Consider the following 26,962-nt stretch of genomic DNA (forward strand, 5'->3'; position numbering starts at 1 on the left):
GACAAGCTGCAATTGTGCTCTTGGCTCAAGTGCAAACTGTTATTTGCTGATTTAAGGAATGGGAACACCTAGTACTTGTAGATGTCTGTCTATCATTTAATATTTGTATAATGCTTAATTTTGTTTTAAGGTACTCTTTACTTAACTCAAATAGCAACTTCATTATGTCAAACTACAAGTAATAATTGAGTATTTGTAGTTGTTTTATTAAAAGTTTGTTATTTTCTTTTTACTTACACTCTCTGTATGCACTTCATTGAGCTGTTTCTGGTTGTTGGTTGGTTGGTGGTTAAAGCCACAGAGAGTGCTGTAATTAAATGCTCACATTTTCTCTATAACGTTCTCAAAGTAGAAAACAGACATAAACATCAATGTAAGATCTCTCAGCTTCATGTCTGTGTAATGATTTAAGGTTTTCAAGGATTGCTTTATCAAACTGTTTGATTTAATGGAAGGAATTTTATCAATTTGTGTTATAGAGACACAACATGTAACCTATGAATACTGAAAAGTTCAAAGAGGAACTTATCTCTCCTCAAATCCTGAATTTGAAATGAATTTGTCTTCAGTTGCTTCATAAAGGGGTAAGAAGTTATCAGTCCACACTAATCCTCTCCACCGAGTGTAGATCCACTATTCCTGACCACTACAGTTTATATCAGCAGCGGCCAACACTGACATCAATATAAAATCTGCTGTAAGTTTAGGTAAATTCTACTTGCCAGATAGTTTTGTAAATGTTTTTGATGAAGCTTCTGTCACCAAATCACATCTGCTACTCTTTTGTTGATAATAATGGCAGAGTGATGGCAGGATTAAGCAAATGTGAAGACAGAGGAGTGTTTGAGACCAATTTAAACTCTGACCTTTAGCTGTAGTGCCCCCACCTGGCCAACTTATTACACTGCATTCAAAGTTGTTCAGGCATGGTTCTTGCAAGTCACTAAGTTTTATTTCTGCTACTTTAGGCAGCATCTCACAGGGTGTTGAGAACAACTGTGGAAAATATCATTTAACAACATTTACTTGAGATGTCATATTGTTTTATCGCTCACTGTGTGGACACTGTTTAAACATAAGTGTTTAAATAATGTCAGCAAATGGTCGCAAAGCTTTATGATCAATCATCTCCACTATACATTTTTGAATTCAGGTAGCTGGACTGGGTTCATTTGTGTCAACTGATTTTCTTTCTCTAATTTCTTCTTTGTTGTTACACCCCAGCTTTAATTACACCACAAAAGCCACATGATGCTGGACTGTCACTGCATCGCATTGGTTGGGAAGTCATTGGAAAAATTAATGTCTGAAAAAATTAATGTCTGCAACTGCTTGAATTTGATTACACTGACTTGGGGTGGTGGTGGTGGTGGGGGCGTCCACCAAATGTCATGGCTTGTCACTGTGCAGTTTCCCCCTCTTTCTGCATCACACAAAAGACATTAAGTAACCCCTTTTTTGCATTAACTTATCATGCATACCTAAATCTGAAATGATGGAAGGCATTGAACTAAATTTGTGTATAAGAGAATGCATGAATAATGAATGAATCTTAATTCACAGATACGGTTATTTATCATTCAATCAGTGCAGACAATCATTTCTTTTGGTTAATGTCTGACATTGTGTTATTTATATTAAAATTAGCCTAATATATGAGCATTTTAATTTAAAATAATCTTGTCAATAAACCTGACCCTCTTCAGTCTCTTTCTGTCTCAGGGAAGTGCAGCTCATGTGTGTGCACGTACACACACACACACACACACACACACACACACACCCATGCACACACACACTCACCCTCTAACAAAGGTGTAGAGGGCCATCTGTCTTTTCTGGTGGTACAGATCCGGGAAAACAATGAAGGCCTCGTGACATTTCACAGATTTCCCCCTAAATACTTCATACGGCCACAGCAGATATCTGCTGTTTTCGTCACCAGTGCTGTGTGCGATCATTAAAATTTCATAAGTTGCAGAAAATTGTATTTGTCACCCACTTATTAATAAATCCCTCTTTGCCAAGAATGAATGATTTATGAATGCTGTTATTGCCGATGTCACAGTCCACTTTTGTTGCCTTTGAGATTTTACTCATTAGTCTGAATAATAACTGTCACTAATTCAAGCTGTTCTCGAATGGCTTTTTGAATAGAAAGAGAGGGAGAGAGTGCGAGTGAGAGAGAGGCAGCAATAGAGAGGAGAGAGGCCTGAGAGATTAACTCCAGTGAGCTCACTCTGAGAGGCCCAGGAACGGCTGAATATTGTTCTAGTGGTGGGGAGATGGGGAGATGGAGGAGGAGAGGGAGAGGAGGAGGAGGAGGAGGGGGGTGGGGGGTGGGGGGGGTGGATTGGTGTTGGTCGAAAGGGGAAAAAAAAAATCCCTATGCAGCCAGAGAAATGAACTTGATGATCTCAGGGGGGGTGGGTGTGGGGGGTGGGGGGATCACCATTCCTTGCTCCTGACAATCAAAATTAGATTGGCCAGCACTGTGTCAACACTAGCCTCAGTTAAGGCATGACAGGGGAGGGAGGGAGGGCAACAACCCCCCCACCCCCACCCCCCACCCCAAACACACACACACACACACACACACACCCCCCCATGGGTGTTTGAGAGTTTGCCATGTGAACTATGGAGACCCCACAGTGCCTTTCACTGACTGCTCAGGCCTCAAAGAAATCCACAACCCCTTTTTTATTGGCCAGCACTGTAACCGACAGCATCTCTGCCCCGAGTTCTATATTTTGGTGAGTTATTGCTGTTTCTGCCGCCATGTCTCATTAAATCCCAAATCTGCAATGCTGTGATTACAATTTGTAAGATAGTTGTGAAACTAAACAATATATTTGTACTTTATTTGAGAGCAATAGAGCGTTGCTTAATTCATTTCTTCTTTTCTGTGTTCCTCATTTCCTCCCCTTCTCATTGAAAGGTAAATTTATTTATGTAAGACACTTCTTAAACGTAAGCCAACCTCAAACTGCTTTACATGTATTTAAAAGAAATAAGACTTTGACACACATCATAGATACATTTTACATGAATGCCTTTATTGAGGAGTCTGCAATTCATCTTATATGACAATGAGAAACATTACAAATGACAATTCAGTCAAGCTTTCTTAAACTCTTAAATACTAACTTAATAACTTAAATTTACATACATACTGTAAGGAAAGCAAATATGCTAAAATAACATATGTAGTGTCTGCATTGTGATGAAAGACGGTCACACCTCAACTTCTCAAGGTGTATGTAGGACATGAAGTGCAAGTGTATTAATCACAAAACACACAGAAAATGGTTTCTATTTCTTTCTTTTGTCATTTTCCTGCACATTGAACACAGACGTGTGAAGGAGGGTTAAGACCGAGCTGATCGAGGGTTGTGTTTTGGGAGGTTTGATCAGTGACCTGGAATATTTCAGTGTGTTCAGCCCTCACCACATTTGAGAGGGAGTGCAGCTGTGTCCTCGCATAACCTTCCTGTTTTTTTTTTAAATTTTATTATATCATCTCAATGAATCTTATCTGAAACAACTCGAGAGAAGAACTAGCTGCTTTGTCAATACTTTACATTATAGGAACAGATCATCCTGATGTTTTTGTTTTGTGTCTTTTCATGTTTGTTTTTATTCAGTAACACCATTAATATTAATAAGACTGTAAATTATATTTTTGTTATAATGCAGTTATAGCCATGCCTCAGTACAGACTTAAGATGTTATTCCAGAAATGAGGCAGATTTAGGATTATTACCAGGACCTCAGGATGACAGCATGGGACAAAAGGTTTTGTTTTTCGCTCTTGGGCTGATTCCTGTTGTTGCCAAAAGAGAGATGTCCGACTGACTTTCAAGTAATCACACACTGCTGTGAGGAGCATTCAAAATAAGTGGACGGAATGTGCAGATTGCTGTGTACTGGCAGAGGAGAAGCTGGTGTTTCATGTTTTCAGGCATCATTAGGATGTTGTACCTGTGAGAACCACAGGCAATTCATTTCCCACATCTCACACTGAGAGAATGACAGATTTAAAAAAAAAAATGTTTTGCTCATTGACATAACTTTCTGTAGAACATTTGTAGTTTTTATGATTTTAAGATGTCAACTTTGACTTTTGTGGGTTTTACACTGCATATATTTGCAATATCTTCAAAAGACCTACAATGCCTTAGTCTTGAAGCTTATAGAAGAAAGTTTTTTTAAGTTGTGATTCTTGATGTATTGGTTACTTTTTAAAATGCCCCTTTGATGTTGTCTATAGTCAGTGCTGTTACTTTTTCTGAATGTAATGTAACAAAATCAGTATTTTAATATGTTATTCCAACACTAAACATCTGTATAACTTAGAGGATGATTTGTTACTGTCCTTTCAAGTCAGATGGGAATGTCCATTTTTGCTTTGTCTGTTTATTTATGTTCAGATTTGGTTTCTGTCAGTCCTTTATTTTGAAATCTTTACCCAGCATTTATCAGGACTTAAACCCAGGTTCAAATCTGTTGTGGATTCTTTAATAATTTAACACAGCAAGACAGATGAACAGATTATAATTAACAGAGCATAATTAAGACCTTGGCTGCTTCAAATTTAAGCCTAGCTGTTAGAGAGGAAATCCTCCAGGGTAGGGGTGGTCTTCTTGTCCCCAGGTATACTTTCAGGTCTGTGGGATGGTAACAGCAACGTGCCCCGGCAGGGCAGAGAGGAGTCTCGGCCAGGCCCACCGAACTGCACCACACCACCATCTATGACAGAGCCAGCAATCGTCAGCTGTGAAACAGATGGTGCTCTGGCAGCACAAAAGAGTGACAGCTGTCATTCACAGGACATGAGAGCTGAGACACTGAACTACTGCAGTGAACTCGATTTAATGACTGCAAGTTGCACAAGAGGTGAAAGAAAATGAAGGTGGATTTGCATGTAGATTTCCTCAAAGTAGTCTCAAAGTGAAATGTCTTATTTCCACAATAAAATTTTGCAGGATCACTTCTCCAAAAGGACATCACTTTTAGATTTTTTATTTTTTGGCTGATTCTTACAAACATTGCTTAAGTTAATACCAGAAATACTATACCATTAAGTAATTAAGTACAACATGGCTAATAATTGCACTTGCTACTCCTAAAATTAACAGTACTTCCAGTTCTGTAGATGCAACAGTGATATATTTTATAAAAAGTAGAATATGAAGATGACTGGGTCAAAAAGATTGCACAATACATCAGTTATATGTAATAAGTGCAGCTTATGTTGCAACAAAACATATTTGTTGGGGGTATATGACCAAGTGTGAGATTATTAACTGTATGAAATACTCTACAGTACGAAAAACTATTCAAAACTGACAGACACAAAAAAATAAAATAAAAAAACTTTCAAAAGATAAAAGAGTTTATGATATGTTAAGATGCAACAGTAACAATGTAAATCCACTTAGAGAGTGTGGAGTAAGATGATTATGATGTATATCTCATGAAAAGAAAAGTTAAATAAACACATTATTTCCCATAATTTTGCAGCACAACAGATAGCTACAAAAAAACTGAGCAATATAAATGTACTTTACAGCAGTGTTGATGATTTGAGCTTTTAACGAAGATTGTCTGGCTGCATCGACTCATTGTGACTCAAAACTTGTGTCTCCGCTGTTTATTTTATTGTCATGTGAGATTCTTTCATCCCATAAGAGTGTGTGTGATCTTTCCTGAACAGTTCCCCTCTCTAAACACCAGCTAGTCACTGAGCCAGACAAAAAGGTGTTACTGATGACTGTGTCCAGCAATTTAAGCTATTAAGAGCTGCCCCCAATTCACCTTCTTTCTTAACTTTATGGCTATAATTGCCATAAAGCTCCTCCCAAATCCTCCCAGCCCCCACCAGCCTTTCTCGAGGGCTTTGTAACATGTTCAATATTCCCATTGTACTGTACTGTTTTTTTTCCCCTTTGCTTTCCACAAGCGCTGCCGCAGCCTATTGAGTCTTTATTTAGTGAAGCTGGGTCAGAGTTCATCATGTTAGTAGTCTTAAGGCTTTGAGTGCAGCATTCAGCCTTTAACACTTCATGTCCAACTTGTACAACTACTCCTTATGTGCTAAAACAATAAAAGCATCCATCAATGTCCTCCCTTGTCTATATAGGGCGGGTATGACTGATGATGTGTATGGCACATTGATGCACTTGAGGGGCAGGGGACTGTGTGAATGTTTGTTTATGTCGAGTGAGGATTTGTCAAAAGGTTTATGTCATTGCTGGCATCAGTCTCCTCGAGCTTGTACTGGGTGGTCTTTGTCTGTTTGCATCCGTAAAGAGCTTCGTTCTCACTCTCATTTGTCCCCTATTGATTCTCTAAATTAGGTTGATGAGAGGCCCTCCTATCAGGTGGCATATTAATTGGGTCAGGCTGGATCTCATATGAAATCCAAATAATGGCGACCCAAACCCCAACACTAAACCTTTGTCCTCTGAACGCTCTCTTTCACCAATTAGCCTCGCGGTGAATCTGCTTCCTGCCACCTCTGCTGCCCGTTACAGTTTTCCAAGAATCACACTTACTTAAGCCACTGGTAGCTCAAGTAAGTGTGTGTGTGTGTGTGTGTGTGTGTGTGTGTGTGTTTCTCAAGCATAGACTGTATATATGTTCTCAAGGTGTGGGAAGCAGGAGTTTTGCTACTGTTGAGAACACTTAGCTCAAGCCCTCTATATTGATGTTATTTAGATGTGAATTCGAGTTTACATTCTCCTATTAAGTGTTTGGTGTGTATTTTATGGACTGATTCAGTGACCAAGTACTATATCCACTATATTTAGGACAATAAATAAGCAAAGGTTACAGCATTTCCCCCCAGAATTTTATTCCTGCCAGTGTGGAGAAGCTTTAATGTTGATAAAATGTCATTTTTATGTTATAACATGTTGTGTTGTAAGATTAGAAATAAAAGATACCTGGTCAAAATTGTCTTATGACTAGCTAGTTTCAAGTTAGTGATTCACTAACAGGTAAAGAATATGGTAATGGGTAAACTGTTTATTGGAAAACATTTTGATCCAATCAAAAGCAATCAACTATGCAGATGTAGTTATGTAAACATTATTGCCATGAATAACAGTTTAAGAGGGCTGAGCTATATGCTAACTTAACTTTAAGCATTATTTCATTGCTGTATACACAAGAAGCCACAGAGTCAGTAGCACTCACCGATTTAAGAACTATTTGGTAATTTAGTCTCTAATTTTTAGCATTATGCTTTTTAATATTATATATACTGTGTTATTTTTGTGAAATGTAATTCAAAATATTTCCAGCTCACAACTCAATGTTAGCATGCTATACAACAGTACCTGACAGTTAGCAGATTTAAGTAGTAAAGTAATATGAACATACATTCCCTATGTATGCAGATATAATGAAAGTCATATTTACTTTTTTCAAAAGAGTAAGGAATGGCTGTTAAGTTTTGTTGCTTGGTCTAGTTTTGGAAGTTACATTAAGGATATGATGATACAGTAACTTCCTGTGTAAACTTAACAACTAAACAACTGATTTACACATCACTAAAGTCTTTACTAGTTTAGCACCTTTTTTCAGTTTTTATGGTGCAAACTGCTTAAGTAAATCACTTTTCTGTAACTGACCACTTTTTCATGACAGTAAAATATCAGCTTTTAGTGACTACAGCAATATTATACTTATCTGTGGTTATGTTTAGGCACTCACACAGTTAATAAGATTATGTGAAAGATTGTGGTCTAGTTTAATACGGAAAAGTTTCACAGTAACTTTGCTGCCCAAAACCTAACCACAGATGGGACTCTGACGCGAATCCTAGTCTCTGGCATGATGGTTGTGCGCCTCATATGCTGCCATTCACCCCAACCACCTCCTAGCAACTCTGCTGCCATTAATAATTGTAGCACTTCTTTCAAAAACATATGTGTCCAATTGAAATACATGCTCACTATCACAAAAAATACCTTGTAATGTAGCTGCTGAAAGAAAACATCAACCACTCTTTCTTTTACATAAGTTGAACTCTTAATAAATACTTCTCCACCTTTCTCATTTCACTCACCTGCCTCTGCCACTTGCATTGTTACACCAGAATCAGTATGAAAAAAACAACAAACCCAATAAGCTAAATAAATGATTTATTGTACAAAAGAAAAATGACAGTAAATAAACAACAAAAGGCAAAAATAACAATTGAACAGTTATTCATATGCACAACCATTAAACTACAAAGTTGGGGTGATTTTTTTTAGCTACACAAAGAATGGAGGAATGAAGGGGGAAAGTGAGAAAAACATTAGAAGCGGTGAACCTGTCCAAAACATCATAAATGTCAACATTTGGGTAGGTATTTACATAGAGATTTCTTACTCTCATATATTTATATGAAAACGCTCTCACACATACCAGTATACAAACACTAAAATTCAAAATGCAACTTCTCAACAGCTTTAACCATTGTTAAGCCATAGATGTGGGCACAGCTAATTATTTCTTTTGACCACACATTACCAGAGCCGCTACCATCAGTCACTCTGTCAATAACTCAATCTGAACCTGAGAGCAAGGGGACCCTGTGGTTTTCATCTACATTTTTGGGGGGGTGGGGTGGGGAGATCTTATGAGTTCAATGTTTGCACAGATTAATCAATGACAAATTAAAAAAGCAAGACTTTTAGAAGGCTAAAGTGAGGTAGACAGACTTTGAAATGCATTGTAATTAATATTAATAAATAGACAATTGACCAGTTGAATTATTTCCAACCACTGCCCTTAAACCAGCTTTTTTTCCCCCTCCCTTTGAAATGTTCTAGCATATTCCTGCGATCACAAAAGTTACAGCACACAACATGTCATCCTCTACTTTGGCTAACAATCCCTGGATACTCTTCCCATTCTTACATGGGTGCTTTCACTTAAAATACACACAAAGGCAAAAACATGTCTATGCAAGACAGTCAACACATTGTTTTAAGTCAAAAGAACGTAGTCTCTCTAACATGGTAACAGATTAAAGTTGGTGGGCGGGCCATTTCCAGTTAAAGCATTCTATGTTCATTGATCCAGACACTTATTACACACATGACTTATCACCCAAAGCAGGCAAGGAGGCCTTTCAGGCCGCTGGTTCAGTACGTCCAGGTTCCAGATTGGATAGAAAGTGTGTGAGTGTATGGACAGGCCCCCGCTTCAGACAAAAGTCAGGAAAGCGTGATGGTATCAAAAAGAAGTAATAACCTCTCTAGTTTATGGTTTATCACCAGAAGCTTGAATAGTTTTTTTTTTTTTTTAAATCCTATACTGTACAAGCTCTCTTGTGCTTGGTAAAACACAAACAACACTTTACTTCCTCACGCCATGAACGTCCCATAGTGCAAAATTTATTGTTGGTAAGGTAGAGTGCCCCAAAAAAGGTTTTTGTACCCCTTTTTTTAATATATACATATATCATTTATATATAATGTCAGAAGGCTCTTCCTTTATCCAACAGCATAGTGCTTTCGTTTACAACAAAAGGATATCTTTGCTTTGACATCCAGGAGACAAAGACAGACTTCAAGCATACTAATCTACTCTGTGTTCAAGCACTAACAATATTTTCTCCATAATGGTGATGATGATGGTGGTGGTGATGAGACAGCTGAGGTTGAAGTGGAGTGGGGACATTTCATAATGCAAATATGTTCTCTAAACTTAAGTCAGCGGCTGAGTTACATTCTCTTGAATTATTATTATTATTTTTGCACATTATGTGGTTTGTTGTGATTTATAAAAGCTATTATTATTTATGAGTACAGTACTGCAGTTAAAGGATTTTGCATTTGATCTCTTTTTGAAACTAGCATTGAGAAAAAGTGAATGAACTGGCTTGACAGTGTTTTTTTTTTTTAACACAGTTGTGAACACTGTTGTGAATATGTGTGTGTAAACTTCTATTCATAATACTGTAATCATACTGTATTGTTGTGTTGTGCTATTCTCAGCTCAGTAAGTCACTCAGGGTTATAGCAAAGTGAACATTTGAGCGTGCTGACACCCTTGTGTGTTTTATTTCAGGTTATGGATTTTGCTGTGTGTTTGTATTACATGCTCAGTCCCAGGCCTCTTCAAGTTATGAAACAGTGCATTTACTTCTCTATTTTAAACATTTAATGCAAAAAAAATTGAAGGTGTGTATTTGTAAAGTGTATTTTCCTTTGTTGCACAGAAGAAAGAGAAACTGTCAGGTTCTTGTCATCCTGCAAGACTTGCCCTCCTCCTCTCCCAGACGGTGCCGAATGACTTCAGAGTGCATCTACATTAGAGTTCTGTTTTCAGAGTTTAGTGTGCAAGTCAAACCTAAATCTGTATTATCTACTTTTGCAGAGTGGCAGAAATAACTATACCGACTTTATTTATCCACTTTGAAAGTTAATGCGTTGTAACCTCTTCTCTCCCTTTTCCTTTTTCAGTTTTACAAGACTACAAATAAAAAAAGATCAAAGTAACTGTGAAAAGGTTTCGTAGATACTCGAGAATGTCACACTGGGGTGTTATACATTAATAGAGGGTATGGGTTTGGTTTTGGATCTCCTCAACACTTAACATCTCTAGAGCACATCTCTAAACATCTGTAAACAAGATTTTGGATTCATACTAAGAGTCTTTCTAATGGTAAACTCTCCTCACATTAGCATGGATTTTGATCTTTTTGTTAAAGTGATGGATTGCAAAATAACTCTGATCGTGCCCCCTTGCAAATGTTTTCATGGACCAAATCTCACCAGGTGAAATTAAGTATTTCCGACTCACCTTAGGACTGAAATTGCTTTAAAAATATTGTAAATGCTTATGTCTCCTGTCATCTCAATCCACTATCTCGGACATTTCACAAAGATGCCATTAAAACAAATAAACGCAAAAAAAAAAAAAAATCTTAAAAAACCCACAAAACTAACACATACTCTATAACATAGTTTTGTCTCATTTACCGTTTTCTGAAGCTGCTCCACAAGTACAACCTCATCATTCATAATGTTCTGTATTTCCATCACTCAGTCCCTTTTTTTGATTCATATTTCATTCATAACTTTTTTTTTACAGTTAGAATCAATTCAATTACTGGAAACATGGAAACCCAGTGGGATGTTTTTGTGACTGAGCAAAAGTGAAATCTGGTGCCGAGGAGTGGGTTCTGGTGCCAGGGGAGAGCTCCATAAGGGTTTTGGGTGGTTTGATGCAATGGTGGCTGTACACAAGTGTGTGTCTCCCCCCTGCGACCTAAGAGCAGCCACATCTATCCACCACCATCCCTGGGATCTTTCCGTGAATGATCTGCTGCTTGTCATTGAAGTAGAGCATGTTAATGGGGGACATCTTGGTCGGGGTACAGCAGGGCCCTGCGGAGCCTCGGGGGTTGGCGTGCTGCACCAGGTGGGTGTGTGGGTATTTCTGCATGAACATGTACTCGCACTGGCCGGAGCAGTAGTTGGCTTTGTAGCGTTTGGGAGCAATGATCCAGTCCCAGCCGAACGCCTCGAAATCCACAGTCAGTGGGTAGCGACAGCAGCGAGACTCAGTGGAGTGCTCATCACAATCCAGGCCAAGGTTTCTCCGTGAACGTTTGGTGGTCTCAAGAACCTTCACTTCCAGGAACGGCTGCTGGAATCAGGGGGAGGAGGGGCAGGACAGAGAGAAAGAGGTGGTTATAAGAGAACAACAGCAGAGACATGGCTGACATAAAATACTGGCAAGTAATTAATGAGATTTTTCAGCCATTCTGTCCACCAAAATTAGAAATACCATCAACATCTGGAATTATGCACCTCTAGCCTGTATGTAGGCAAACATACATGTCATTTGGGACCAAACAAAATCGGCAACTACATTAACTCCCTTGAGGAGGAATTTAGAAAGAAAAACTAGAGACAACTGCCTGACAAGATAACAACATCCTGTGCAGCACCTGATGCACAGATCTGCACAACGTGTTGTTGGTTTTCAGCAATGTTTATGTATATAGAATGTATTTATCAAGTTTGATAGCATTCTTATATCTGTGTGTTAACTATGGAGCCCGAGTCAGGAGGTGATTAGCTTAGCTTAGCATAAAAACTAGAACCTAATCTATGTGCATCTCTAAATCTCACATGAACAATCAAACATGTTGTGTCTTGTTTGGTTTGATCCATACAAAAACTGAAAGAGAAGTTTTAAGGTTTTGGAGGGTACTGTGTGGCTTAATAAAAATGTATCCAACTCCCCAGCAATTGTGTGCAGTGTCTCCACCTGTCAACCTCACTAGACAAGACTCACAGCTGCTGTTAACTGAGAAACATCTGTTCACTGCTTTTGTGCTTTTGATTCTAAGTGTTAATTACTGAGCTTTAGAGAAGCTGGTAGACAGAATTTTCACAGACATTATCAAATCTTCCTTTACTGCCATACACTGTATGTCAAAAAGTGCTCGTCTGTTTACAATGTTCATTAGAGGTTGCACTGTTTATAGCATCAGTGTAACTTCTTTGTATTCAGACTGACAGTGTCAGTTTTCTGATTCATACAATCATTAAGTTCATAATGTTACATAGCACAAGACAGCACAACTCTAATTATCATTTAATACTTACATGTAACTGGGCCATTATTAATGTTAGTAGTTCTATCTGTGTTTTTCCTGCTGTGATTGGTCAAGATGTCTGCTCTGAAAAAGTGTTTTGATACATCTTTGTCAAGCTGATGGAAACAAAGACTTTCACAAAATCAATCGACTGAATCTGAAATTCAATCATCTAACATTAGTAATAACTATTAAAGGCAGCTAACGCTAAAAAAGAAAACATGAAGAAGAAGTTTTCTATGTGTTGTCTCTCCTCACGTGATATATATGATGTTAATACTCATCAGAAGGTTCAAGACTTTTCACATTCTGTTGCTTTGATCGTCTATCAAATCAAGTTAACATTGACAAAGACTAAAAACCCCTACTGTCAATCCCAAGCCTTTTCCAGCTGCTTACACAAAAAAAGCTAACAGAAAGCTATCTCAATAATGAAAACTCAATGTGTGATTTCTACAACTCTAAACCCCAATCTGATGGTCCTCTGTAAACAACTGCGATTGCAGACACAGGCTTTTTTCATGGAAGACATTTTGACATGTCATAATAAGAAAAGGCACAGGTGTAAATAATAAAATCTATGATAACGATGACTTATTATGAAGTACCACATCTCACTGGTTTTCTATCGCATCAGGTAGCTAACCACATTCATCTAACACAAGTATTAACCTAGATTATATAAAAAAACATTGCACTACTTCTGAGACCAGAGGAAGAGAAACTAAACCAATAAGTTTAACCTGCAGGTTTCATATTATTTTACAGCTCAGTACAGTGAAAGCAACTGAATGGTTTGTACACCAGAAAGACAAAGAAAAACAAAGAACAACAACAACAACAAAAAAGCTTAACTAAAACTGCTTAAAATTTAGCATCTACTGATCAGATATTTCACAAAACCATATGAATTAATTTGTCATTTTTAAAGTAGGATGCACAATGTGCCATATGAGCAGCGATTCAAAGAGCACCGACAGAAACTAGTCTTTTCGAACACTGATGGCTGACTCTGTATGCGTGGTTTGATCCATGACCCAGGAGGTCATCTGCAGGCTACCATAACCTTGACCTTTGGGCAAAGCAAGCGGATCAAATATTTTACTCCATCATGTTTGTTTTACAAAGCCTTCCTCTCCACACAGTGATTCCAGCTGGGCTTGAGCACAGTTTTTTGTGACGCATTCAAAAGAGGAAATAAGCTGAAAGGCCATTGGGGTGAGACCATGTCAGCTTGGCCTTTAGGGCTTTTGTTGTAGAAAAAAAGACCCAGAGGATCAGGGAGAAGCAGAGTTTGACTCTTTCTTTGCTTGTTGTGTTTTGTTTTATTTTTGTACACTTGCCTGTGTGTTTTTGATCTTCTCCTTTTTTTTTTGCTCAAGAATAATATTGCACACTGTGCACGCTGTGTGCTCAGAGGGCAGCGATTTATTGGCCAAGACACCAGAGCTGACCTCTGATATGTGTTGTGAAGATCTGACCCAAATGACCACTTGGTAAATATTTGGTGTTGCTTAACTGGGATGACTGGCCTACATAATTCAACATAGATGTTGTACGTAACTGTCAGTTGCAACAACTCTGGGATTTCTAACTAGATTAATGGTTCACGGATGGTTTTGCTTTTAGATTGAAGTTTGAACTCATCTGCACAGCCCCATCCATAACATTAGACCAAGTACTAAAAAGAAGGTAAGCAAATGTGTAGACCAAGGCAAGTCTGGTGATATATGTTATATACATAAAAAAAAAAAAAAAAAAAAGAGTTTAAGGCCCAGAAGCATCCTTCAAACAGTGGTTTAATCAATATTTTCAAGGATCAGTCTGCAATCCACAAAACAAAATTGAAAAATGTTAGTCAGTTAGTTGTTAGTTGCAGTAGATTTGAAGATGGGATGTGACTAAATGATGAAGGCTGATCCAAAGAAAGCAGCTGTGTTTTCTCTGGACTGAACTAAATATAGAGACACGTTCAACTAGAGTTTTATGGTAACAGTATTTAAGGGGTAAAACTACATGCCATGCTGTGTCTCAATACATGACACCGTTTGTATGACTCAGAATGCAACTCCTTCTTTGCTCTTATATGTAAACTACCTAATCGCTCATTAATAACTAACTGTTTGACTTTTGAGGACATATATAGCCAGAAGCAGTGGAAGAAGCGTTGATTAGGGATGGGAGTTTTTGAGCTCAGCCTTCAACAGATCCCTCTCCCATTGCTGAAATATGCCTATTGGCAACTTTCACTGCAACAAGAGCAACAGCCTTCAGATGCTTAAACTTGCTTGCTTTCAGCTGCCCTCCTTTGACTGAAATATGAATTAGTGTGATGGAAGGGATTACCTCCCCCCAACTCCCCCACCCCCTTGCCCCAGGGACAGGTCTGAGGGTCCTTACCAGCCCCTCCTCCCCAGGTCGCAGTGAGGTAACTGCCAGGTCATTGCCGCTCTCATCAAAGGCGTTGATGTCGATCCCCCAGTTGGTGTGCGGCTGTTTGAACCAGTTCTGCAACACGTGCTTAAAGTCAATACTTTGCCAGTGGCCCACCCTGGAGTTGAGCTCTATCTTCAGGGAGCGAATGCGGATGTGGCGGCTGCCCTGCTCTGTGACAGGCTTCAGTCGGAGGATCTGCAGGTAGACCGTAGAGGTCTGCTGCAGTGGTCGCAGGTATACCCACAGCTGGGCCTTCAGCACCTTGGTGAACATCAGTTTGGGGCTGAACTTGAAGAAGCAGCAGCTCGGTTTCCCATTCACCTGCACCAGCGGCTCCGCTGTGTAAAAAGCACAGTGTATACATATGTCATCAAGATTATCATCATCGAAATAACACCTGACATTGGACTTGCAATGAATATTGAAAAAAATCACCCTAGTAGTCTGAGTGCTAAGGCACAGACAACGTCCCTGTTTCACTTTCGTCCCAGGACTTTTTGAGACACATCATCTCCTGTCAGCTCAGTTCTTTCAACTATCTAAAAAAGGCATAAAAACCCCAGCATATTCCAGCACAACACTGAGTAACAGGAAACAGCAATGCATAATCTTTAAATCGAAATCTGTCAATCTTTCATCGATCCTCACGATCTCTGTGTTACAACAGCCACAGTCTGGATGGACGGGTTGAGAAATAGAATAAGAAATATAAAAGTAAACATGAACAAATGAAACAGAGACAGCTAAATGGAAAAAAAGGAACAAACCACCACACTTGTTTTATATACTGTTAATAACATTAACACATCATAGTAGACCAGATAACTGAAAGGGATCCTCTATAGTACAGCCAACTGAGGCTTTCGAATATAAAAGTATCAAAGTATCAAAAATGTTTCTTAACAGTTTTCTTAGGTTTCTTTGCTCAGACATTTTTGTGTTCAAAAACAATAAAGTTTTGTTACTGAAATGAGAGTTATACAGGTTTAGTTATTATAAGTCAGGGGAGTTTGGGATTTAACACATAACTCTTGTGAGTTTTGTGTTCTTCCCACACAGATGAATAGCTGCTGATGGATTAAAGCAAAAAGCAAAGATAGTTTTTAACTAAAATGAGGGGAACCACTTTGGGCTGAAAATCTTGTACTTTTCCTAATAAGGTAGACATTTTAAAGGGAGCCGTTAACAGTGTTGCGAGTCTTTAGGAGGCAGCAAGCACAGCTGAATTTTTTGGGGCACAGCAACTTCACAGGAAAGATGTGAATGTGTTTTGGACACTGATAATAAGCCCAAAGCCCACCACAGCTCCACACATCACTGAGAAGTGATAACATGTTGGCACATTTTTGTGTAACTGTATTATGGAGGATGGTGTGCAATTTGCAGCTCAGTGTTACATTGCTGCTCTCAACATAAGGGATAGTGGTTGCTCTCTAGATCCAATCTCAAGTTTTTTGATTAATAATCAATCTGGGACTAAACATGTTCTTGAGTTTGAATCCACATATTTCACAACAAACTAAATATGATGCAAACCAAGAGAAGATATTCAGTATTACCACCATGATACTGGTAAATAGTAGAACCTAAATTGACTATGAATAATACTTTTTTTTGGTAATCTGACTGCTGTCCTATGTGTATATGCATGAGAGCTGGGAGAGCTGGCGGTTATCATATGTGCACATGGTCCTGTTGTTTGGTCCATTCAGTCAGGTTACATTTGTGATTACATCAAGGTTAGAAAACAGATACATTTGCATATTAAAACAAGGATCAGTAATGGTGGCCAGTGTCCAGATGGTAACCTTAGATTCCCCTGGGTCAGTTGTAATGAAATGGTCTACCCCGACATCACAACTAGCAAAATTAAAACATCTTTTTTTTTTTTAGGGGCTCTCCTTTCTTACAAATATATTTGGGGTATGGATTATGGGTTATGTCAAAGAACACAAGGCGTCTTCTAAAATAGGCAGATTTATTCCTGTCATGATCCTTGGCTCTGGTGTTTCTGTGATTTGCACCACATGTCAAATCTGCACATGGTTCATTTACATAGATGTCCATCTGATATAATGACGTCCATCCATTGCATTCATACATTCATTTCCATGTAAAGCATTCATTTATTAAGGGAAATTTATTCTGCATCTATCTGGCATAATTATTTGCCAACAGAGTACAATAGAATATTTAATCTGCTCATTTTCTCTGAACATATTTAACGTATTACAACTCCAGATAAACTGCTGTTTTCTGTTATTTATCTTTAAGAAGAGTGTTATTTTTAAAAAATAAGAAAAAAAAAACTGCATGGACCTGTCAATCACTGCTAAATCTGAGGTTGCTCAGGCAACCTACAAATGCTTCCTGGGTCAAAAGGTTATTTGGCACCTCAGCCTAGTTAAGAAATGGGATCAGGGGTCAAAACCGTCAGCCTCTTTACATCTCAGGGGTGCTGGGGAGGGGCAGCCCCTAATAGCCAGATTGAGTTTGAAGGTCAAGGTCGACCTTATGGCAATGGTAATATGTCTTTCTTCACAACACATCTTTTCACCACAGAGTCATTTGAAATCTCTGAGACACAACAGCCCTGAATCAGCCACAGTTTGCTTTTGTTTTGATTAGGGTGGAGATTCTCCAGCCAATAGTGAATTGTTTATCAAACCTCAATTGACTAGGAGGGAACACTGCACCAGGCTGTTTTTTTTTTTTCTTTTTCTTTCTTTTTTTTTTTACACTATACAAGTGTTGTAATTGAATTATGGGCATGCATTGAGGGATATGAATTCACTGAGGTACAGATGGACTATCCATTAGAAGAGTCCAGGACGAACATTGAATAAGGGCCAAGCCGAGGACAGACGTGGTCCTTCAGCCTGTATTTCCAGGCACAGTCATTAGTGAGTGTAAATTATACAGTGTCTCACGCTGGACAAACAATATGTCAATGTTCCTTTTGGTGGGTTGCTGGGGTCACAGCAATTAACGTGGGTGGTGTTGTGTTTGCTCATCAGCACAAAACTGGGAATGAATGATTCTGCAGTTTGCTTGGGGTTTACTACTTTTTTTTGTTTTGTTTTTAATCGCCACAGATGGGGACAGACACACACCAGCTCCTCCTTTGCAAACTGTTTTCATTATCTTTGTTGAGTTCTTGGAAAAAGAGGGAAACAACCCACCAAACACTGCATAGCTGAAATGGTTCAGCTTCTTGAGCAGAGGGCCTTTCTTGAGAGGTAGTAATCTGAGAAGCAGGGCCCGTGTACCATGATCCCTGGTTATTAAACACACATGCACAACATATGAGCTATGTCATGTTAAACAATGACTGCATTGATAGGCAAAATCAATCTGTGCCTTTATAGATCCTGTAAGCGCGCAAGTAAGCAGCAAACCGTGGAGGACGGATGCCTGCAGCTTAATTACACCCCACATCTTGGCAGAGCGCTCTGCTTGTGCAAAAACGAGCCAGGCTAGCTTGTAAAGATCAGAAAACCAATGGGACATTTAATCCCTCTACCTGAAATAACTTTGCTCCTGCTGCCATGACACACTAATGTTGTAAGAGCTCATAATTTTATTGCAACTGCAGGACTGCTTTTATAGGTTAATTTCCTGAACAGTTTGCTTGGTTATAGCCCATTGTTTTAACATTCTGTTTTCAATCCTGCAATAAAGAGAAATTCTGATTTTGTGCTCAGCACCACCTACTGGAGCAATGACACCTCTCTCCTCAGCCAGACTGATGATAAAAAACTAGTTCCTATACAGTAAAAAGTGAAAATAATAAGGAAAAACCAAGTGAAGTATGGATAGAAGATGTGTTTTTCCAAAGGAAACCGGCTTGTTTGCTTTTCCTCCTCATGTTTCCAGCCTGCTTCATTATTACAGCAGCATATTTCCCTGTGGTATAATTGCAGCATATGCAGCGCATGAATTTTACTGCCAGCACGCAGCAGGCCTGCAGGTGAGCCTATCAAACATCTGGTGGACTCCCTGGGTACCTGTGTCCCATAGTTAGCCCACAGCCTCCTATACATGCATGTAAAGGGAGACATATAGAATGTAAACGGTTTATTCACCATGCCATCTGTCCGTTTTAATATGGCCATAGGCCATTTTAAAGTTAAATGCTTTTAATAAAACAGTTGAAAACAGATGGAGAGGGGAAGTTATGGTAGTTATACAATGAATAGGTAACATGTGTTACCAGTGAGTGTGCCTAAATGTTATATTATGTGGTGAAAACAGTAGAATCTTTATTAAGTGAATATATATATATATATATATATATATATATATATATATATGCCTGATTCCCACAGGAGAAAAAGAACATAAGGAACGGACAGAGTTCACAGAGGTTTCTGCTTTTTGATGAAGACTATGATCTCTGTGCTGCTGCCTCTCCCTGTGCTGTGAACTTTATCAATAAAGAGCAACCTCACTACATTTACTGCAATGACAATCTCTCCACTCACTCATCACAACAGGATACAATTGTTAGTTAAAAAACAAGAACATGAATTTAGTCTTTTTGCAACCTTATGTAAAAATCGTTTAACTCTGTCAAATATCAGATAGAGAAAAAACAAAAACCTGGATGATGAGTTTGCTTTAACTGATGACTTTGATGATGACTGATGTCAGAGAGGCTGACATGATTTTAAGAATTATCCAGGGTTTATCACAGATGTTCTTAGCTTTAAAAATGACCTGAAAAAAAAAGATTTCATTAAAGTTCACTTTTTTACCCAAACTCCTGAAAGGCAGTCATGTGAGTATTATATACATGTGTGGTAACATATGCCAATCAGGTGAAAAAACACAGCTAAAGTGGGGTTGGGAGAGAAATGGTCATCTATTGTTAAAGTCCAAATGGATAATGCATAATGGTATAAACCTAGATAGGTTTCATTTGCATATATATCTATATTTTCTTTTCTTAATGGGAAATGCAAATGTGCCATTTTGTGGTGAGTGTGTGTTTGGGAGCCTTCGTGTTGAATAAATGTGACTCTAGGGTATCCCCACGCACCTCGGCATATTAATCATTGTGACACGTTCACGACCCTTCTAATAAGACAGGGGCCACAGTGCACCCCCTCAAACATCCCATCCCACCCCAGCCTCACTCCCTCTTTGTCTCTCGGCCAGTCCCAAGGGAAAGGAGAGGGTGGTGGGGGAGGCCGGGCTCGAGCTAGGGATGGACGGGGGTGTGTGTGTGTGTGTGTGTGTGTGTGTGTGTGAAGTTAGACCCCCTCATTCAGAAGCCCTCCCCTGGGACAACGGCAGGCACAAGACTCCTATTAGGACTGAGCATAGTAGCCCCCCAGGAGCAACAAAAGACACCTCCTAATGCTCCCTGTTCTAGCTCAGTGAACACACACACACACACACCCATGGAAACATGCAACTGCACATAAACACACAACATGCACAAGGTCCAAACTGACCGACATCAGCAAGCAGACTCCAAGCTCATTGCTTTTAGTGTTTAGGGTTATATATGCTTGTATTATAAGGGGAACGTCTGCAGGACATCTCCAGCAGGACGGGGACAGAGGTTGAAAAGAGGGAGCGTGCAGTGAACTGCAATAAGGTGGACAGCTGGACAGCAGGAGGCCTGCTGGGGTCTCACTGCTTGTGTTTGTGTGCATCCACACTTGCGTGGAAGACGTTAATATCAGAAGACAATGCTCTGCTCTAAGTTAAAACCAAAAACTTTTCACGTGTTTTACTTAAGCAGATATTTAAACAGGACAAGGCAGAAATATGGTTTTGATTGATTTGCTCTGTTTGAAGTGCTGCTGCTTTGGACTGATAAAAGGCTTCAGTCACAGAATAAATTAATATAACTTATCTGAATTGAGTCTCACCACCACGTCACTGCATGATTAAAAACTATATAACAATGTTTAACTGAATTATTAGAATTAGAGACCATCATGCACAAAGCTGACAACAGTCCTTAGGAAACTTTGTACTCACTTTGTACATATTGAATTTAGCCACTAACCACTATGGTCCGAACCACATTATGCTTTAAAAGCTTCCAAATAAAAAAAAGAAAAGAAAAGAAAAAAAAGAATATGGGAAACCCTGAGATGATAAGACCAAACATAAAATACATTTATGGATGTTATTTTAAAGATGAGCAGAATTTTATTTTATTTTATTTTTTTACTTTTACTTGCGATTAATTAAAATCGTTTTGTTAATTACTAAGGTGAAACCTAATGTCGTTTATATCACAGTGATTTAGAAAAGCCCTGATGACATATTGCACATATTGCATACATCTTTGGTTGTATTGCCATCACCAGCATGTTAAGACTTTCAGTCAAGTCCCCAGAATGCATCATGGGATGGTGAGATCTGAATCTTAGTTGGCAGACATCACCTGCACAGCCAAACAGTACAGCAAACTACAATTACTTTCTTGGATATTCAGACTTTGTGAGTTAGTCTATGTGTGGTTGTAGAAGGGAGAACAGGATGATAAAAACTCACACAGAAGACGCAGATTACAACTAGAAAATTAATAGTAAAATTACCTCAGAAATGAGCATTACTGAGTTTTATGACTATAGACATAACTGAGTAAAAATGACTTTAAGTACCAGGGCTGTTTCAGTTTTTTCATGGGAACTGTAGTTTTTCTCTGCTCCCAAAGTAATCATTGTTTTTCAGTATCACAAAGGTTCAGATTAATTTGGCAACGGCTGTAGCAGATGTTGATGTTTCTTATAGTATGGAAAGTAAACCCAAGGAACACCCTTTTTTTTTTTCAGGAAGACTGATGAAGGAAATGCTAAATGAGAGACTGTACTGAGTTATGGGAACTAGAGGAACAGACGTTGTGTTCAAATAAACTTGTCCCACAGCTTCATTACATTGTAACATGCTACAAGTGACAACAGCACGTACTGCATAAACACCAGCTAACACATTTTGGTTGTTGTTACGCAGTCAAACCTCTGGAGTCGTGTTCCTCCCTAATGAGATATGGTCACTGATTTTTTTTTTTTTACCATGATCAGAGCAAAATGTTTATCTTTATCCAGAGTTATTGCCTAAAAATAAACTGGAGGAAGAATGAGATCCATCTCTCCAGACCATCTGAGAACAGCTCCAGGAATTTATATTACAATACATCTGTGTTGGAAATCATTTGACAATAACAAAAGCACTGAGCCTGCTGTATCAATGCATTACATTAGATGACATCAGATTCCGCCTTAAGTAGACATTATGTAGATAGATAGTCAAGTGTCACTTTCTCAATGTATTCTGACAGTTTGCTATACTGCAAACAAAATCAAACAAAATTTTATTTCTTCACACTCCATGCTGCCTCAGTCAGTTGCAAAGGACCAGAAAGTTGGTCCTTGTGCACTGAAAAGGGTGTGATCCCTCACTGGCTTCCCAGTCATGAACATAGTCACTTACATTTGCTGGAGATCCCACAACTAGGAATTGGTGTGAGAATTTTGCCTCCATGCCCCCCATGTTCTTGACATTGTACATTACTTTTGATGTGCAAAATACTAAAAACACCTGATTTCACTTTGACAATTATGCAGATGACACCTACATTTATCTCTCTCATCACGTGACATCAGCAACTAATCAACTCTTAGATGAGCCTAAACTTCCAACAACTACAGTAAAAACAGGCAAAACTTTGATAATTCTGTCCTCTGCGTCCTTTGCCTTTACTCAAAGGCAAAGGATGCAGAGGACGTAGTTTGGCTGGAACACACTTCTAGGATATGTAAAAAAAAAAAAAAAAGTCCATCTAGATATATATTAAGACTTATCTCATTTTTTTTTTGTTTTTTATACATTCTCATTATTGATGAATTTGTTGTTGCTCAACCTGGAAGTGTTTCTGTTTGAGCACACTCAGCTACTTAAAAAAAATCCCTGAAGCCACCCAAATCTGTCAGAGCCTGAGCCAAGAGTTCTCTCTAAAGACAAAGTCAGTGTGGCCACTTGATGCCAAACCTCCCTCTAGGAAGCATTTTCTTTATATGCAAGAATTTTTATGCAACACGAAAATCCATCTGTGCTGTACATTATATAAATCAAACTCTGCCCTTGTCCCTAAAGAAATCACTTCAGCTGTGCATTTTCATAATGAACTTCCTGGGGTGATGTGGGTATGGCAGGCAGAAATACAACCACAGGTGATAAATACAGCGAGAAGCTGCTCTTCTTTGCCGAAGAAAAGAGGCTAATTAAATTTTCATGTAGATAATCATGAGGTAATCCACGGTTAATTGTACTTCTTTCCGACACAATGGCTCCCTCATGGGATCCAACATTATGCCAATGCAGCATTTCCTTTGCTTAAACGCCTCTTAGATTTAATGGACTCTTCCATAAACTGATCCTCAGCAGCTCCTCTCACACGACCACACAAAGCTTGAACGCATCCATCAACAATAATCCCCTCAATGATCTCCATTTTATCTTTTCATTCCCCTCCTCCTCCTCCTCACTCATGTCCCTACACAGGGCTTAATTACTGGTGTGAAGTAATTATTTCCTTTATTAGTGAAACGTAACATCTGTTTCAGGTCTTTTTAATTGTACCTATAAAACCCATCCATGATTTCTGTCCCTTTAGGATAGGATTGGGCTGCTTGTTGCTCCCTGCGGACTCACTCGCTTCTTCCCTCCACCCCCCACCACCCCCCTCCATACCCACAGCATGAGCTGTGGTGCACCTAACTCGATCGCACTCTTTGAAATCCTTTAAAGAGGCAATGAGGAGCTCAGCAGTGGATACACACACCAGTAGAGAAAGAAGGAGACAAAAAGTATTCTTGCATGGCCATGCCTCTTAACTGATATAATGCAGTCTTGCATCCATTCTCCAAACTCCTCAGTGTTGTATTTTTGGTGAAAGCATGCATTAAATTCCAAAGCAACATATTCCCAAATACCAAAAGAAAGGACCGACTGCAGGGACTGGTACACGGGAGCGTGGGAATAGGGGAAGGAGGGTGGAAGGAGTGAGATTCCTGAGGTCCTGGGGAAATTTTGTCCCTGTATTAATAGACTTTGGTCCCTTTGAAATTTTATTAGCCATAAAGTTGACAGTATGTTGTGCAATTTCTACAGTCCTATAGACCTTTCTTTCTTAAGTTTTTACTCCTTTTTAAACAAACCGGTCGTGCCCCAGCGTCCAAACAATTCAACACCAAAGTTTATCTTTCCCTCAAATGATGCCAGCAACTACACAGGGAGAACAGGTGTCATCGTCAAACTGAGACCTCCATGGAATAAATAAATCTATAAAAACCTCACATAGTCATCAACTTCCAGCAAACACTGGCCAGCAAGTTGAAGACAGTCCGACTTCTGCTGCTCTGTCCTTTTAGCGCTCTCCCTCTTAATTTTTATGGTTCCTGCACCTTCAGGAAATGACCCTTTTATAGGGTCAACACTATAAAAGACTTGTTTTTTTGTGGGAGTGGTTAGTAGATGAGTGTGTGTGTGTGTGTGTGTGTGTGTGTGTGTGTGTGTGTGTGTGTGTGTGTGTGTGTGTGTGTGTGTGTGAGCGTGTGTGTATGTGAGTGTGTGTGTGGTGGGGGATAAGTGTTCAAGTTACTACCGGTTCGTCTTTGCTGCCAAAGAAAGAGACCCGATGAGGTTAATAGTCTCCTCTTCCAATATATCACATAGCTGTGAACTCTGTGACCCTTTTTGTCAATAGGAGAACTTTTCTCTGGAGTGTGTGTGTGACTGTGTGGGTGTGTGTGTGTGTGTGTGTGTGTGTGTGTCGGTGTGTCACTATGTGTGAGCATCCTTATGCGTCTACACATATGTGTGCAGGCACATGTGGAAATTCATACCTTTACATGTGTGTAGATGTTGATCTGATGTACTCCAGAGTTGTGTAAGCCTGTGAGCCCTTGAACTGAATGTGCCTCATCTTAACAGGATTACATAATAATACCAGTATAGCTCTTTGTTATATTAGCCTACACACAATCATGATGGACAAGACAAGATGTGGGTATACAATAGTTTAACAAAGTGAGAAGTTTCAGGAACAGCTGAGTGGTGATTAGAAATGTTTGAAAGGTGATTTTCTTTATGTCTAAACATTTATTTAAGTGTTTCTCTACAAGCAGCCACTCGTTTCCCACATTCTGTACACACAGATACTGTATGTCCATTAGTTGGAATAAAATTTAAACATGTAATAAAGGCTGGGAGGGAGGGTAAGCCAGTGCTGCTCTCTGCTGGATTCTCTGTCACTGGACAATCTCAAAATTACTGTCATGACACACAATAAAAGTTTACCCAAAGCAAAAACTAAACAAGACTACAATAAGATCTTGTTGAATGGCTTTTAACTTTCCAAAAAAAAAAAAAAAAAAAGTGGTGATAAAAACCACAAGAGCAGTGATCATAGTCTACAGAGGTGCCACTTCTCATCACATAAATCCTAATACTGGTGCGTTTCAGCAGATAATTTGGAAGTAGGAGAAGACACAGAAATATTCCTGGTGAGTTTCTATAAGTCAAATGCTGCGCGGTCAATCAGCTTCAAAACATACAGAGAGACAGAAAGGAGGAGAAGGTCGCCAATGGCAGAGGAAGGTCTGGTCTAAATGTCTTGGACAGGTGACAAATGGGAGACTAGTGGGGTGAAATCCTCACCCCACCTCAGGCAAAACAAAACCGAGCTCTAAAATACACACTTTGCACACATGTCCACGACAATCCCACACATAAATCAAATGTATACAGACTCCAGCAGTTCAGCTCATACGTTAATGCAGATAGACTAGCTGCAGTAGAAAACAACCCTGGTAAACTGTTCATAAACTGAGTCACCTTTTATGCATGAATAGTGAGTGGAGCGGATACCTACACAACACACTGTACAGAGGGAGATGTTTTAGTACATAAAGTGCCGCACTATGATATAAATAGCTGTACTTTTCCATGAAATTTCATAGTAATTAGAGACCAGGAAGCATGGACCCTCTCAACCCCCACTGCGGCACCCATGTACCTTGAGTGAATACTAAGAAGCAACTCTGGCTCGGGTCCAGTTCAGTATGTACTGTGTGAACCCACATGGCCCATCAAAGGCAGTGTGCACGACCGTGAAAGGGTGATTGGGTTCGAGGTGCGCAGGGAATAGTGTTTGAAGTCCTCCTTCTATCAGAGAGACAGAAAAAGGCACTTTTAATCCTGTGGGATCACTAAGGCGCCACAGGCAAAAAAGAGATGCACTCATTCTCTCAACTCTTCCATGAGTACCGGAGAAAAGAAGAGGAAGGAGAGAGGGGGCTAACGGGGAGGAATGTGGGGGCGGGGGGAGGGGGTGACAGGGGGGAGAGAGAGAGAGAGAGGGGGAGAAGGAGCAGATGATAAAAACTGCAGCTGATGTAAAAAAAAAATAAATAAAAAGAGATGAGGCAAACAGAACAGAGAGGAAGTGCTGTAACGTCAGATACGGCGGTAATGTCAGTCATTAGCTTCACTGGCTGACATGAGGCTGTCAGAAATACGCAATTAGCAGTCGGCGTCATGCATAATACCTTTCCTCTTCTGACTTGAGAAGGTGTGTGTGTGTATGTGTGTGTGTGTGTGTGTGTGTGTGTGCGCGCAGAGGATGGGAATCAAAGAGTCAAAAATATAGTCTGAGGTTACTGTTTCCCCTGTAATCTACAGCTGAGTGCACTGAGATGAGTGTGTGTTTCATCCTGTCTATATTTACAGGTGGAGAGGGAATAGTCCAATATAGGACTGATCTGCACTTCAGAGAGATCACAACAACTTATTTGAGAAAACCTCAGTTGTCAGCATGTATCACATACAGTATGTAAGCAAGACAGACAGACAGACAGATAGATAGATAGATAGATAGATAGATAGATAGAT

General features: G+C 39.3%; 1 protein-coding gene across 13 annotated transcripts in view; it reads right to left on the minus strand.

Moving 5' to 3' along the window:
* Positions 1–8,133: 8,133 nt before the first annotated feature.
* The window catches only part of LOC108886438 (growth/differentiation factor 11), an 89,028-nt gene continuing 70,199 nt past the window's right edge, over positions 8,134–26,962 (minus strand). For 12 of the 13 annotated variants that reach the window (XM_051074455.1, XM_051074458.1, XM_051074456.1 and 9 more), the window contains 2 exons: positions 15,011–15,384; positions 8,134–11,652 (listed from right to left, as the gene is read on the minus strand). In XM_051074455.1, the coding sequence (XP_050930412.1) occupies positions 11,272–11,652; positions 15,011–15,384 (755 nt within the window). In that variant the 3' untranslated portion in view covers positions 8,134–11,271. The remainder of the gene's footprint in view (positions 11,653–15,010; positions 15,385–26,962) is intronic. The other variant, XM_018699071.2, reaches the window with a different exon arrangement.

This window comes from Lates calcarifer, linkage group LG12 (assembly GCF_001640805.2).
Source record: "Lates calcarifer isolate ASB-BC8 linkage group LG12, TLL_Latcal_v3, whole genome shotgun sequence".
NCBI classification, from domain to species: Eukaryota; Metazoa; Chordata; class Actinopteri; family Centropomidae; genus Lates; species Lates calcarifer.